Source organism: Melospiza melodia, chromosome 2, assembly GCF_035770615.1.
Source record: "Melospiza melodia melodia isolate bMelMel2 chromosome 2, bMelMel2.pri, whole genome shotgun sequence".
Taxonomy (NCBI): Eukaryota; Metazoa; Chordata; class Aves; order Passeriformes; family Passerellidae; genus Melospiza; species Melospiza melodia.
The window spans coordinates 80,636,792-80,651,019 of NC_086195.1; the positions used below are offsets into that span (position 1 = coordinate 80,636,792).

Consider the following 14,228-nt stretch of genomic DNA (forward strand, 5'->3'; position numbering starts at 1 on the left):
GCACCAGCTGCTGCCGAGCTGGGCAGGTGCCGAGAGGCGCCTTCTCCCTGCCCGGCAAGGGGGCGAGGACCTGGCTGCTGTCTGCAGCTCCAGTCTAGCACTGGTAAGTAGCAACCAGCTGATGGTCAAGCTATGTGCCTTGGTTGGTGTACAAAGGCCGCCTCATCTGTCAGGCAGTGAACTATCTACAGGAGAAGAATATCAGCCAAAGGAAGAGCCTCCGGGATGCCCTGCAGCCTGCTAGCAAACCCTACCGAGGCCCTGCTACCACTGAGCACCGACAGTATGGGAGCATGAAGAAGGCAGAAACCTCTGATGAGGCACTTGTTTGGGCAGGGAAGGTGCACCAAGCAATGCACTGGCCATGGCAAAGAAGTTCTCATAATGAGCAGTTCTGCGAGCCTTGCCACACAAATTGCTTGCCATGTGGAGGCTTCTGCGGTCACCTGCACACATGGCAACACTGATTTCCTCCCTTCTTCTCCTTTCAATCAGTGGCACTTTGGCTCTTGAGCTGGAGGAACATACAACACAGTAGACAATCAATTCATTACTAAAATAAGCAGATACGAGCTATGTACAAATAAACACACCACAGAAATTGCAAACATATTTGGCAGCTTTCATACTTACATCACCCTGTCTACCTTCAAGTATCACCAACAGGGACGTGCATTCAAAAAGACTGTGTTGACACCTGTGTCAATGCACTTGACTTTATCCTAATAACTCCTTCCCTAAGATGATCACAAAGATCATATTCTGCCAGTATTTATGTGATTCACTGATTCCTGTACACTGCAAAATGCCATAACACCATGAAAAGTCCATGTCAGATATCCCACTGTTGCTGTGTATCACATGGTGACACCGACACTGGTGTTTTCTTGGAATTTTCCATCTAAACTGCGTGTTTTACACTACTCTAGTGTGAAATTTTGATGAACTGGCCTTTTCCTGCTTAATTCTGGAATTTTTATGGGAATCTTTTTGGTCATAAATACTGCTATTTTTTCTACAGTCTCCAAAGTGAGAAAGCAAATACATTCCTCCAGTTTAAATTTTCTGGATTTGTAGACATTTCTTTTATTAATCCAGTTAACCTGAATCATATGGTTTTTGTTTTGTTTTGTTTTGTTTTCACAAATGTTTTCTTTATTTCCAGCCAACCTAATGTTTGATAATCATTACTTTCAGTCATTTTTCATTGCTGAGATCACATGAGTTTTCTTTGGAGTGTTAATTTCTGTGGCTGTATTAATAGTTTAGTGCCCTCACCAGCCATTCTGGGGAAATGCTCAATCACATGTATGAGGCAGCAGGTGGGATCCATGCAGTCCTAGCTAGACCTCTGTCATGTAGAAGTCTACATCTAATATAGGCTCCCTCCATACACGAGGAAGAATTAAGCATCTTTAACGCATGAGTCATGTCATCCTAAAGTAGATGCCTAGAATAGGTCAGATGATTTGTGCCCTAAAATTGCTCCTATTTCTCTGTGTTAAAGAACAAGTCATTTATAGCTTGATGTTTCAATTCTAGCAGCCTCAAGTGAGATGAGATTAATTAATAGTCTTATATCCAGGTTGGTCATGCTTTGAAATACCCTAAAAATTCTTATTTGTCAAGAAAGCTGAAAATAGCATTACTTTTTATATTATTCTCAATTTATACATATAAAAAAGCTTTTAAAAGTTTTCTGCCTCAAGACATTTTAGTAAAAATGGCAAATGCCATGTGTTTCATGGGAAAGTCATAACACCTCTCTTTTTAATAACTGAGTCTTTCAGTTCTCTGTCTGCAAGGATGGAAAATAAATGAGTTAGATACATTAAAGGTCCAGAATAAGAACCTGCTCTTGGTGAAATTATACAATACAGGAGGAGTTAAAAAAAACCCAACAAACAACAAGACAAAACTCTTTTGGCAGGCTGAATTATTTTTATATGACACTCAAAAAATGATATGTGAAATGATCTTTTTAAACTAAACTAGGTGGCAGAGTACAGGTGAAATAGTTTTCTTTTAAAAGTGCCATAACATCTAAAACCTGACAGAGGTGTCACATTAGTGTGGTACATGTGAGAAGAACGTGTGCCAGGAACTCCTCAAGAAATGCAGGATCCTTCTGACCAGTTCTGCTCTCAGGAGTTAAAATCCTGCATAAAGCTGATGAGTAAGCTCTTGATGACTCACTGTGGCAGATGCAGTCTTTAATTCCAGGAGGGTATAAGGGAAGTGGGTGTGAATCTCGAGTAGAGGGGAGCTAGGGATGTTCCTGCCTCAGTGTCTTGGGGATAAAAGTATAGGTTTTTAATGCAGCCCCAGCTATCAGCAATGCCAAACTTCTGTAAGGGGTAAGTTTGACATTACACATCACACATAGATTTTATGTGAAGCAAGGTTGGAATACCACCTACTCACAGATGGGTATAATTTTGGGGATGTCCTGCATAATTCATGTGTGGCTTTGATACTTATGAGTAATTCAGACATCAAAGCCTCAACTTAGATAACACTTCTATAACACTAAACTTCCTATAGCAAATAACCTGTAGGCTTTCATTTAAGTCCCTTAACAATAAAAAAAAAAAGGCAACTATTCCAATACTTTCTTCTTTTCCTTAAGATATTTTTCATAAGGTAAGCTGGTGTGAAGTACAACATAGAAAATACTGAAGCCTGAAGTAAAGAAAAAAATCCATATTATACTCTTCACTGGGACTAGAAATGTAAATTTAAAGCACTGGAAAGGAGATGGGAACCTCTTTCCTGAGAGCACACCAGATACCAGGCCCTTATGGTCACTCGGCAATATTCCCCTCTGCTTTGCCAGTGGCACAAACCTTCACTTTTCTGCAGTGCAATCTTTTAACAAGCAATTTTATGTTCTCTTCCAGGTTAGCCATTATGCATGGAAAAATCTCCCCATTAATAACCGTAAAGCTCCTTTATTGTTCTCCTTCAAATCTCCTTAAAACTTCCTTCTGACACCAAACACTTGTCACCGGCTGGGCCTGTTGCTTTTTATTCTCAAGGCTGTTTTTCCCTTATCCTTCCCCCATGGGTTTGTACTATACACCTGTTGTCTTTCATCATGGGTTAAGATCATAAGCTCTTTGGGCATAGACCATCTCTCTTATTACATGTGTCTACAGTATCCGACACAATGGAGCTGTGAGCCCTGAATGGGGCCTCCGGGTGCTGCCATGATCCACTTGATAAAGAATGATGATTTTTGACATGGTGAGTTCTGCAGTTTTCCCCAAGTCATTCTGCAGTTGTTCACGCTGATATAACCAGTGTGTGAGAGCAGTGTCCTTAAATCCTAAAAAAAAAAGGAAAAAAAAAATAAAATGGATGAATGCTTTGGAACAATTTGCTAGAGAGCAAGGACTTTTCTGCTTTGGCGTTGGGTTTTTTTTTTTCTGTTCCTGCATATTGAAATGCATGGGCTGACATGCAGCAACTCTTTCTTTTTGTAGGTTTGTACAGAACTAGAGTGATGTGACCCTGCTCTGAAGCTTCTGCATCCTGTCCTTCAAATTGCAATAAAGACTGTTAGAGTCAAATAAAAGGGGGGGTGGCTCCTGCACCACTGGCATGAGTCAGTTCCCTAAAGGTCCGTGTGGATTCAGGACACAGCTTTTCCCTGCTGCAGTTTCCCCGCTAGACATGGAAACTAGTCTCTCTCCCTCCTCTTGTGTTTAGTCACATTGGCAAGCAGAGGGATGCAGGAAAGCTGCACCAGTCAGAGCTGGACTGCTGCCTTTTGTGGTGGGGAAGGCAAAGACAGCCACCCCCTCTACCGCATGCCCATCGAGCAGGAGGACATGCAGAGTCGATTATTTTTAATTAACCCCCTTGCAAAATTCTCCTTCTCTAGAGTTCTCTTTCAAGGCTCCACCAATGACCTTCCTGGACCCCTCTACCTCAGCGGTGCACATCATCATTCACACCATGCAATCTCTTCCCCCAGCCCCCAAGATATTATATTTCTGCTTCTTTTCTCCCTGCCTCTCTCTCTCCCCCCACCATTCCCAAATGAGCCTGTCTTTAGGTTTTGTGCTCAATTCAAAGGTTTGCCAGAGTGTCCTCTCCCCCGTGCAAGGCTCCGCATCGTGCCCAGTCCTTGAGCTCTGCTCAAGAACGCTTTTGCAAATGCAGGAGACCTTCTGGCCCTTTGCTGATTCACACAGCTCTTTTCGAAGGGCAAAACCACAATAACACCAATTCTGGGCATCGTAAGAAGAAACAGAAACCCTCTCTCCACTTGCCGAGTCTCTCCCGACAGTTTTAAATAACTTCATTTTGGGGAGCGGGGGAGGGGCTGGGGGGCAAAGAGAACACATATTTCGCACTGCACCCCTATCTCCCCCCATACCACGTCCTACTCGCTTCTCCCTTCTCTCCAGCGCGCTCTTACACACTGGGGCCGAGCTAGGAGCCACGGGTGGCCCGCGGGGCGTCCCGGGCGGCGGCGGGGCCCCGGCGCTCCCCGCACCGCCAGCGGCATCCCCGAAGCTGCCCCCGGCCGCGCAGGGGCAGAGCGGGAGGGCTGCGGACTGCCGGGGCGGGGGGCCAGAGCGGAGAAGGCAAAAACTGCGGCGTGGGCAACACCGACCCGCACCACCCGCCCCAGCTCCCCGAGTTCCCGCGCCCCGCCGGTTCGCCCGCCGGAGCTGAGTTTGAAGCCCGCTTGGGACAGCGGCAGCCCGGTTACCTGCGGCAGAGCGGGCCGGGGCCGGGCTGCGGAGCGGTGCGGGGCGGGCTCGCCTCCGCCTCCCCTGCGGCGGGGCCGGGCCCCGGGCCGAGCTGGGGCTGGGCGGGCAGGGCGCTGCCCGCCCCGCTCCCCCCGCCAATGTCAGCGGGGACTCGGGCTATGCGGGCATCTCCCGAGGAGCCCGCTTCCCGCAGCGGGCGGGCGCGGTATATTTAGCATCGCGTCGCTTTATTCCTCCCCCAAAGTTTCGCCCACTTATTTATTTATTTGCCGGCGAGCGCCGCGCTGCCGCAGAGCAGCAAGAGCCGCTCCGCGCCGTGCCGAGCGCTGGAAGCGGCTCGGTATTGCAGCAGGTAGGGCTGAGCGCTAGGACCTCGGAGAATCCTTCCAGCAGCAATCAGGACTACCTTAAACCCAGCCCAATGCCTCTTCCTGCGCCAGTCTGCGTGCTGGATGGAGATCCACAGTCAAGAGCTGCAGCTCAGTGCTGGAGTACAACATTTCACAGGGAGCCCTGCAGAAGCAACACCTGTTTCGAGCCAGCCAAGAAAGACACAAGCACTTGTATGTTGCTGCTTTGCTTGTGGATCGTCAATAATCCTAAACCAGTGGACATCTGCTGAGCCTCCTGAGAATTCTGGATAATAGATTTGGACGTCAAAAGTTTTTTTTTCCTTTTTCTTTTTTCCATTTTTTTTTTGGATTTATCTCAGCCAACAACGTGAGATTTCCCCCCTCCCCCTTTGCAGGATTCATGCTGATGTATGCAGTCTGTTATAGAGTAAAAACAGCGCATGCCTTTCTGGAGTCAGAATCCATAAATCCTGACGTAGCCTGTGCATCTTAAAAAAAAAATCCCTATAACGCCTAGGTATTTAAGTTGCTATGGTCATTCTTATCTTAAACCAAATGGAGAAACTACGGATTTTTTTCTTTATTACAGTTGGATGGGCTGAAGACCGTATTGCTTGCTAAGAGCTGGGGATATATGCATTTATATAGATATACACATCTATATGTTTATAAATATGTCAGTGTGTGAGTATAAAGTGGTGGTTTCTTAGACTAACTGGTTTGACCTTGAACCTGTACCAGTCAAAACAGAATATTACTTTTATTTATGCATTTAATGGATTGAAGAAAGAACATTTTCTCTGTAACTGCGCTAGGGAGGGGAGAGGAGTGGAATATACCTAATCTTATATCTCCTGGGTTTGGCACCATCATTATTGTTTATTCTCATTCTCTAAAAGCAGAATCTTCTGATGGCTCCCTTAGGTGAAGTTGGGAACTATTTCGGTGTGCAGGATGCAGTACCCTTTGGGAATGTGCCCGTTTTGCCGGTGGATAGTCCGGTTTTGTTAAGTGACCACCTGGGTCAGTCTGAGGCAGGTGGGCTACCCAGGGGGCCTGCGGTCACGGACTTGGACCATTTAAAGGGGATCCTCAGGCGGAGGCAGCTATACTGCAGGACTGGATTTCATTTAGAAATCTTCCCCAATGGTACTATCCAGGGAACCAGGCAAGACCACAGCAGATTTGGTAGGTATTTTCCTTAACCCTTTAGTGGTCATGTGATGAAATAATGGGGCAGAACTGCGGGCGGGGGGACGGTGGGGGGTGCGAGGCGGGCGGGAAGGGGGGTTTGTGTTGATGGCTGATCCGCCGAGGGGAAAAATGAATGTGTCCGGGGGTGCAGATGCACACGAGCGGCTCCGCCGCGGCGGAGCAGGAGCCCTCGCCGGGTGCTCGGTAGCGATGTTTGTGTAGCCCCAAGTTCTGCTTAACAGCAGACGCGTACTGGGAGGTGGTGGTGGCGGTGGTGGAATTTTTGCTCGGGACGTTTCTGCTGAATGATTTGATTTCGCGAGTTTAAAGGGTTTTTAATCATTAACCACCACAATTTAAAATTCACCGAGTTTCCTGGAGGGAGTGGCTCTCGTCTTATACGCAAATTGACGAGGGCTTTTCTTTCGTTTTCTCTGCCGATTACCTGCCCTAGTAACTGCCCGAATCGCACAGCCTGTCTGGTTCGCTGCTCGGCGAGGATTTAGCGGCAGCGCACCCGCAGCCAGGCTCTCCGCCCGGCCGAGCCCGCACCCGCAGCCGTGCGGCAGTGCCGGTGACAGGCGCCCCGGGAAAGAGGGAGCGCAGGTGGGGTCCGGAGCCAGCCGGGAATCCTGCGCCAAAACCTGCCTTTCTCGAGCTGTGTGGCGTGTCACGGCGACTTTGAAAAGAGCATTCCCTGGGTTTCCTTTCCAGGGGACACTGTTTGTGACTCTACAGCGAGGGCTGCTGGCCCCGGCCGCTCCGGAGAGCCTGTGCACGCACACACGCACACATGCACACGCGAGTCCAGTGGGCCTGGAGCTTTTCGGCTGCCAGGGAGTCTGTTAAAGGCCCGGCAGATTGAATGTATGAAAGTGACTAAAACAGTCTGGCTGAGCTGATACTTTGGGGGTTTTTTTAAGGAGGGGTGCGGAAAATATGCCAGGTTAGCTCGCCACGCTCCCAGCTGTTGGAAGGAGTTAACTTGTGAGGGAACCAACCTGACAACACTTAAATTCGGTCATAAAAACAAAGTCCTGTGTTGATTTTTTTTCTCTCCTTGTATTTTAATGCCAGATGTTGAACGATAGCTAAAGCTGCACTTTATTGCTTTGTGAAGCTATTTAGATAATGCCGGTGTTGTAGGAGATGATCTCCAAAGGGCTCATAAGGGAAGCGGAGAGGGAGGGACGGGGGAGGAGAGGACTGAAGCTCTCGCATGGTCGCAGGTTCATCCTCCATCCCCCTCCATCCGCTGCTCCCTGACACTCTCACGCTGCTTACAGGCCCTTCCTCCCTCCCACGCCGCCCGCCCGCGGTCTCCGGGGCTGGGTGCGGGGTGGGGGCAGCCTCGCGGCTCTCCCGGGGGCGCAACATCCACGCTTCCTGGCGAGAAAAAGTGCGGAAAGTGTTTCAGGCAGACGCGTAGTGAGGGGAGCGGGGCGGGGGGCGGGGGTGTGTTGCAGCCAGGCGTTTTCCTTGGCACGGGCAGGCGCCGCGCGTGGCTGCCGCAGGTTCCCCGTGCCCGCTGCGCTGCGGGCTCGGGGCGGCGGGCTCGGGGCGGCGCGGCGCGGAGCGGGGCCGCAGCAGGTGTAGGGCGCTCCGCGCACCGGCAGCCGCGGCGGCGGAGGGCGGCCGCCCGCGGGGCCCCGCCGCCCCCGGAGGAGGGCCGCCAGCTGCTCCCTTCGCAAGGCGGCCGTGACCACATTATTCGTGGCGTCTATTTTTGAAAATGGCTTTCCAGCCGCAGTTGTAGGAAGCTGACAATTCCGAGGGGCAGTTCTTCCACCCCTTGCAGCGCCTTGGCTTTAAATAGATTTTTTTTTTTTTTGTCCTTGTCGGTTTGATCTGTCTCTTCCCCCCACCGGGACGCGCTTCAGTGGTAACTCTTTTCCCCATGCAGCGCGCCGGTGATGCCCCTGCTCGCTCCGGGGCTGGGAAGACCGGGCACGGCAAACCCGTGGGATGCCTAGGGGCTCCCGGCTTCTTTGCGGGAAGGTACTTTTGTATCGGTGCCGTGACATGGCTGTTGTGTTTGCCGGAAGGTCACAGAATAGCTGGTGCTATTTGAGTTTTGGTGATTTTGAAATCTTCTGATGGTCCTGGGGAGGTCTGCATCCCATCTCGGGAGCTGCCCTGGGGAGAGCGGGCTCACATGGTCTCCTGCGAGCGTGTGCGGGAAACCTGCGTCCGCGTGTGTGGATGCGGGGGTGCGCGTCAGAAGGAAGTTTTTCTCCAGGAATAAGGAGGACAAAGAGAAAACCCCGGGGGCTGCGCGTAAGCTCCTCTCTGGGCTCTGCCCTGTGGGAATCCCCCTCCCCGCACACACCTCTGGAGAGACATCAGATAAGAGTAATTCTTTTGTGATGCTATGTTGGATGTGTGCCTATTGCGTACAATGAACCGAGCCATATTGTGTGTCTATACTCGCCCGGTTCTGGGAGCCCTGGCATTTCGCAATTCCTGCAGCAAGATGTCCATCTCTAAAAGAAAAGCTCCCCGGGAGAACCCGGCTGGGTCCCCCCGTAATGTGATCTCAGGTGATCAAAGCCTTATCTCTCCCGGGTCACAAAAGAAATTTTTTTGATGCAGTCTCCTTTAGTGTAGGGCATTGGCTAGACAGTAGAGTCATTGTAAATTCAGGAACTCTTTAACAGCGGAGAGGCGTGTCTCTGTGCGTCAGCACAAGTACTGCATGCACAGCACTAAAAAAATAGGAGCATGCAGGAAAAGGAAAAAAAAAAAAAGCTTGTCAGCAGGTGACCTCCGCTCCCCGGGACCTGCTGCTACAAGGAACCGCTGCGTTCATCATCTGCGGGAGCCGCGCAGCCGCCCGCCCTCCGCCTGCCCGGCCCGCCCGGCCTGCTCGGGCGCTGGGCTGGCGGGGCGGGCTGAGGGCCGGGCGGGCGCGGGGGCGGCTCCGGCCGGGGGTCCCTGCGCTGCCGCCCCTCCGTGCCGGGCGCGGTGGGCGGGCCTGCCCCCAGCGCTGTCTCCGGGGAGAGCCAGCAGGCCGGGGCGGGGCGGGGCGGGGCGGGGGGAAGGTGATGCGTGCGGGGAAGGCGCTGGCCCCCGGCACCGGGAATCGTGGGCCAGGTTTTAGGCGGAGGGAAAGGCGCCGAGCAGGCCCGACAGTCTCCTCCGCTATCGAGCGTTGCGGAGGGGAGGGGATGGGGGGGCGGGCAGGGGCGCTGTGGGAGCCTGAAACTGAAGCAGGGCCCTGCTGCCTGGGGGTGCCGTGTCTGTCTGCGCTCCCGTCTTTTAATTGGCATCATGTGGGGGAGCGGGCGGGGTGGTGACAGCTGCGACAGGCGGGACGCATCCCGGCGGAGCGCTCAGCCCCGCGCAGCCCCGCTCCGCAGCCGCGGCCGGAGGGCGGGAGGCCGAGAGGGGGGCGCCGGGGGCAGGGGGGCGCAGGGCGAGCTCCTTCCCTCGCCCCATCTCTGCGCTGACCTCCCGGCGGCTTCTGAGACACGAGGGGCTCCGCTCCCCTCGCCACGCTGCCCGGGGAGAGAACAGGCCGGAGGGTCCCCCAGCGGTCCCCCTGCGCTCCCCTTCCCCTGGAAGCTGTACCAAGAGGGGGCTGGCAGAGATATTTGCTCGCTGTCTTCCTTGTCAGAGATGGTCTGCTGCACTGCTGAGGGAAAGCTGAACTGCTCCACTCCATTGATACAAAGAAAGCCAGAGACAAAAATGGGCAAAGGGCAGACCATCAACAACATAAAATTGTGCGGTTACAGAGGTGTTCATTGCCTAAAAGCTAAGGAAAATGCTTCTGTTGGCCTGCTTTTAACCATAGCTAAGACAGATGCAAATTAAAATTTTGCTGTAGTGAACAACACACCTCCTCTCACCTGTGAGTGTGTCAGGAGAGCAGGACAGCATTTATGTCAGGCTGTGGTTCTGCACCATTCAGCATGGTCTGAGCTGGATCATGTAGAAGAAGGTGTGTGAAGGGCTGATGTGGGCATGTAGGAAATAAATAACTTCCCTGAAACTTTCATCCTATCCTTGTGAAGGAATGGATCTTTGAGCATTTTCCTTAATAAAACCACTTCAATACAGTGAGAAGAAATTCAGCACCCCATGTGCTGACTTATTTCCTCTCTACTTCTCTTCCTTTCCACATTTTTTAGCTATAAATAGGGCCCTAGCTTTCAAAGTTTGGAGTTGTCCTGATTTTCATTTGATACAGCCTCATTTTGAAGAGGATTGTCTATTTTAATATCTAGTTCAGGCCCTAAGTACTATCTGTATATTATAGACACTATACAGTGAAAATATGCCCAGAACTGTGGGACCAATGCAATCCTTTAGCTGACGAGACTTCTGTAAGACTGGATGCTTGGCCCCAGATAATCTCTTGAAGGACTTAGTATGGCACATAAAACTTGCTGTGAGTAGGCTTTTGAGTATTTTTTGAGTATTTCAAATGAAGAAGTCTCAATTCTGATCTCAAATATGTGCATGCTCTTTGCCAAGTACCTTAAATTAATTTTCTGCACTTACGATAGGACGTGACAGTGCCTTTTTTGTTCTTTTGGTGCAGCAAGCAGTGTGCATTCAAATATTTGAAATGATGACAGCAATTAAAGACTACATTTGGACTGATATGAAAAATGCCAGACTCACTAACTTAGCTATAGTAGTGTCTAATACACACTTAATGTAAGATTTAAACTCAGTTAAAATTGCTTGGTAACATGTATCAAGTAATATGATATTTTGGTAAAAGCTTTAGAGAAAAAGCCTTAGTAAGAAATCTGAAAGTATTGCATGTCCAGATATAATGGGAATTTTAAAATTGTTTCAATGCATCAATTGTATCTAAGACACTACACATACCAGACAAAAGGTGTGCTGCCACTTTATATTACTTAAATAATTACATAGTGGCAAAATATTTCCCCCAGTATTTTTTATTTGTGCATATGTAGAGAATAATTTAAAATGACCAGGCCTTAAAAAAGGTTATCAAAACAATAATACTGTGGTGTTTGTAGTGCTGAATAATATATAAGGTAATGATCAATACTCCCTTGCAGGGAATACTTTTCATCTTTACATTAGCTTGGCTATAAATTTTCCCTATTGGCTTCAACTTGTGCTGTTGTTCAATCTCTGCAATTCATGCCTGCTATTGATTAGTGCACAACTATTTTGTAAGAGATGCCAAATTAATTGTTAAAAAAAGCCACAAAATGCCTTCTTATTTGCCATGTGAGGCTCAACACACACTATACTGTTATTTCATTATTTCATATACATATAATTTCCAATAAGCTTTAAAAATAGTTATGCAGTGTACTTGGACATGAAAATTCACATAATGTATTGAAAATGCTACTCTGTGCAGTACACACCTTGTTTTGTGACTCAGAAAATAGCATAACACAGCAGCATGCTTCTGAATGTTGCTGGATAACTTCCTGTGAGACCATTACAGTCTTAGATGAGCAGTCCCAAAGAGGAAGAAATTTCCATTTTTTAACACAGGATTACTAGGCTTATGCCAGATTTCACCAGTAGCATCCTCACTGAAGAGGTAAGCAATTTGCAGGGAAGGCTGCCAGAAAATCCCCAAACCCTCAGAACCAGATGAGCCAATACTTGATACAGATACTTGTACTGTGCACATGGATGCTGAACCTTGGAGCTTTGCAAAAGCAGTGCTTCTCTGCAAAGTATTCTTGTTTCTAAGTGAACAAATGTCGGTGTAAGGTTGCTGTTATTTGCATGGGAAAACTTGATCATGTACACACTGTTACACTTAGGTGTAGGATGTTTTAATGTCTGAATTTTAGATGAGTAAATGATAACACACCAGAGAGAATGGTTACTATCTAAACAGAAATGCATGACACTGGACTATACTAAGGATTTTCATTTCTCAAGCCTCTGGAAGATCATACTGTGAGTAAATCTTTCCCTGTATTTCTGATTCATTGATGTCTGAAAGATCTTTTGGTTCCATGTGTAACATTGCTTTATTTCACAATTCCAATTAAAATGCATATTTTTTCAGAATTTATTTTGCAAGACAAGTTTCATAGGTTCCTCATTCCTGCTAATTTTGGCAATCTAAAAACTTTTTTTTTCTCTGAATATATTATCTGTTGTGCAAATCAGAATAACTGAGCTTGAGATACGTGTTTAGGAATGATGAGAAAGATTGGGGCAATCTCTAAATTTGATACATTAATGCTGTCTGCAGTGCATCATTCTAACAAAGACCCAAAGTACTTGAAGTATTGTATATTAATTTTGTCCTCATCTTCCAAACAACTCAAAAAATGGGAAAAAAGCCTTGAAAATAGCTGCTTGACACTCAGGGATAAGTCATATCTGGGGAAAAAAAATCTTTCAATAGGAACAGTTCATACATTGTCTGTTTTTTCCTGCATTTCATAGGTATACTGGAATTTATCAGTATAGCAGTGGGCTTGGTCAGCATCCGAGGAGTCGACAGTGGACTTTACCTTGGAATGAATGAGAAAGGAGAACTGTATGGCTCGGTGAGTTCCTGCTAGCCTTGGGCAGTTTTAATCCTTACATTCTGTGGGGAAACACTGGCTAGCTCCTACAAGCTCCCATTGCACTATGTGTGTGTGCTGTATGAGCACTCTTTCTGCTCTGAATATCTTGCAATCTAATTCAAAACAAGACCCCGTGGGTGACATAATGAATGTGGGAGAGAGAAAAGGTGACAAAATCAGGAATGAGTAATAATGCAGATGAATGGCAATTTAGATACAAACAATAGAGACTGATGGCCAGAACTGGTCACTGAAGACTAAAGGATGTACTCTAAGATTTGTAAATGTCTCCTGTCAGTGGAAACCTAAATCCAGACAAAGCAGATTCCTTTTGTGTGTAGGCAGAGAGCTTTCTAGGAATTGACAAAATAAGGTAGAGGGGGAGGAAAAGGGTGGCATATGTGGATGAGAGAATGAGAAACAAGAGTATGACAGAAGTTATAAAAAGTATAGGAATGAGGGCAAGAGGCTTGGTGATCTTGTCCCGAAAGTTTCGTTGATGCTCCCTGAGGGATGGCAGCAGGAGGGAGTAACGGGTGTGAGGGAGGAGTAAAACTTGGTATTTCAGATGTGGGAGTTTGCCAGCCTACCTGCAGCTGATGGGTGACTGTTCTTGGCAGCATGGGCTGTCTTCCAGCAGAGCAGAGAGAGAGAGTGTGTGTGTGTGTGTGTATGTGTGTGTGTGCATGTGTTGGTATGACGTGGCTCTTACCTGGGACTATTGGAGGCATCTGATGTACAACCGGCTTCGTACCCTGGGTAGATCGTGGGCAGGTTCATCTGGAATTTGGCAGATAATTCCCCAGATGGTAGAAGGCAAGCTCTTCTAGCAGTAAAATATCAACCTCTAAAGCTTACAAGCGGTTGTATTTGAGGAAAAGGGTGGCAGGATTGAAGGGTAAGTGAATATCTGAGGCAAAAGTGAATATCTGAAACGAAGTGAAGCTGTGTATTCACAGAAGTTCATTAGAAGCAGAGGAGAAGGGTACAATGATCCATTGTAATGTAGTGTAAATGTTGAAGAGAAGCACTCAAAAAGAAGTTAAAGTGATAGAGAAGGGCTTTGAATGTAATTGAAGACACCTGTGTCACAGGGGAGTAGCAGTAACAGGGAGAAGGGTGGGGATGGCAGTGAGAGTAGGAGAAAACATGAGATGATGGCTGTGAGTGGGCAGCTGAAAACAGAAGGAATAAGAGGGAAGTCCAACTTCCATGTACATTATCCATGTAGAAGTGTGAGCAAGTGAAACTAGGAAAGTCCAGCAGCAGTGTTTCCATAAGGGTGTCCAGGTTCACTGATCTCTTTCTAGCAAAATTTTGTGTGAGAGAGATGAGGAGGATTATCTTCTCAACAAAGAGCAAGCTAGGTGAGGAAGCCGGGAGATGCAGACAATGACAGTGTATGCCATTAGGCAGAAAAAGAG

The 14,228-nt window shown here is 48.2% G+C and overlaps 1 protein-coding gene and 1 long non-coding RNA gene across 2 annotated transcripts in view; one reads left to right on the forward strand and one right to left on the reverse strand.

The window, feature by feature from the left end:
- Positions 1–1,921: 1,921 nt before the first annotated feature.
- LOC134415179 (uncharacterized) lies at positions 1,922–4,809 on the reverse strand. Its single transcript, XR_010026956.1, has 2 exons — positions 4,724–4,809; positions 1,922–3,328 (listed from the first exon to the last, which is right to left on the reverse strand). It is a non-coding gene; the product is annotated as an uncharacterized LOC134415179 (long non-coding RNA).
- A 148-nt stretch (positions 4,810–4,957) lies between these two features.
- FGF9 (fibroblast growth factor 9) overlaps positions 4,958–14,228 on the forward strand; it is a 28,140-nt gene continuing 18,869 nt past the window's right edge. The window contains exons 1-2 of the mRNA XM_063149031.1: positions 4,958–6,265; positions 12,680–12,783. Of these exons, the coding sequence (XP_063005101.1) occupies positions 5,989–6,265; positions 12,680–12,783 (381 nt within the window). The 5' untranslated portion in view covers positions 4,958–5,988. The remainder of the gene's footprint in view (positions 6,266–12,679; positions 12,784–14,228) is intronic.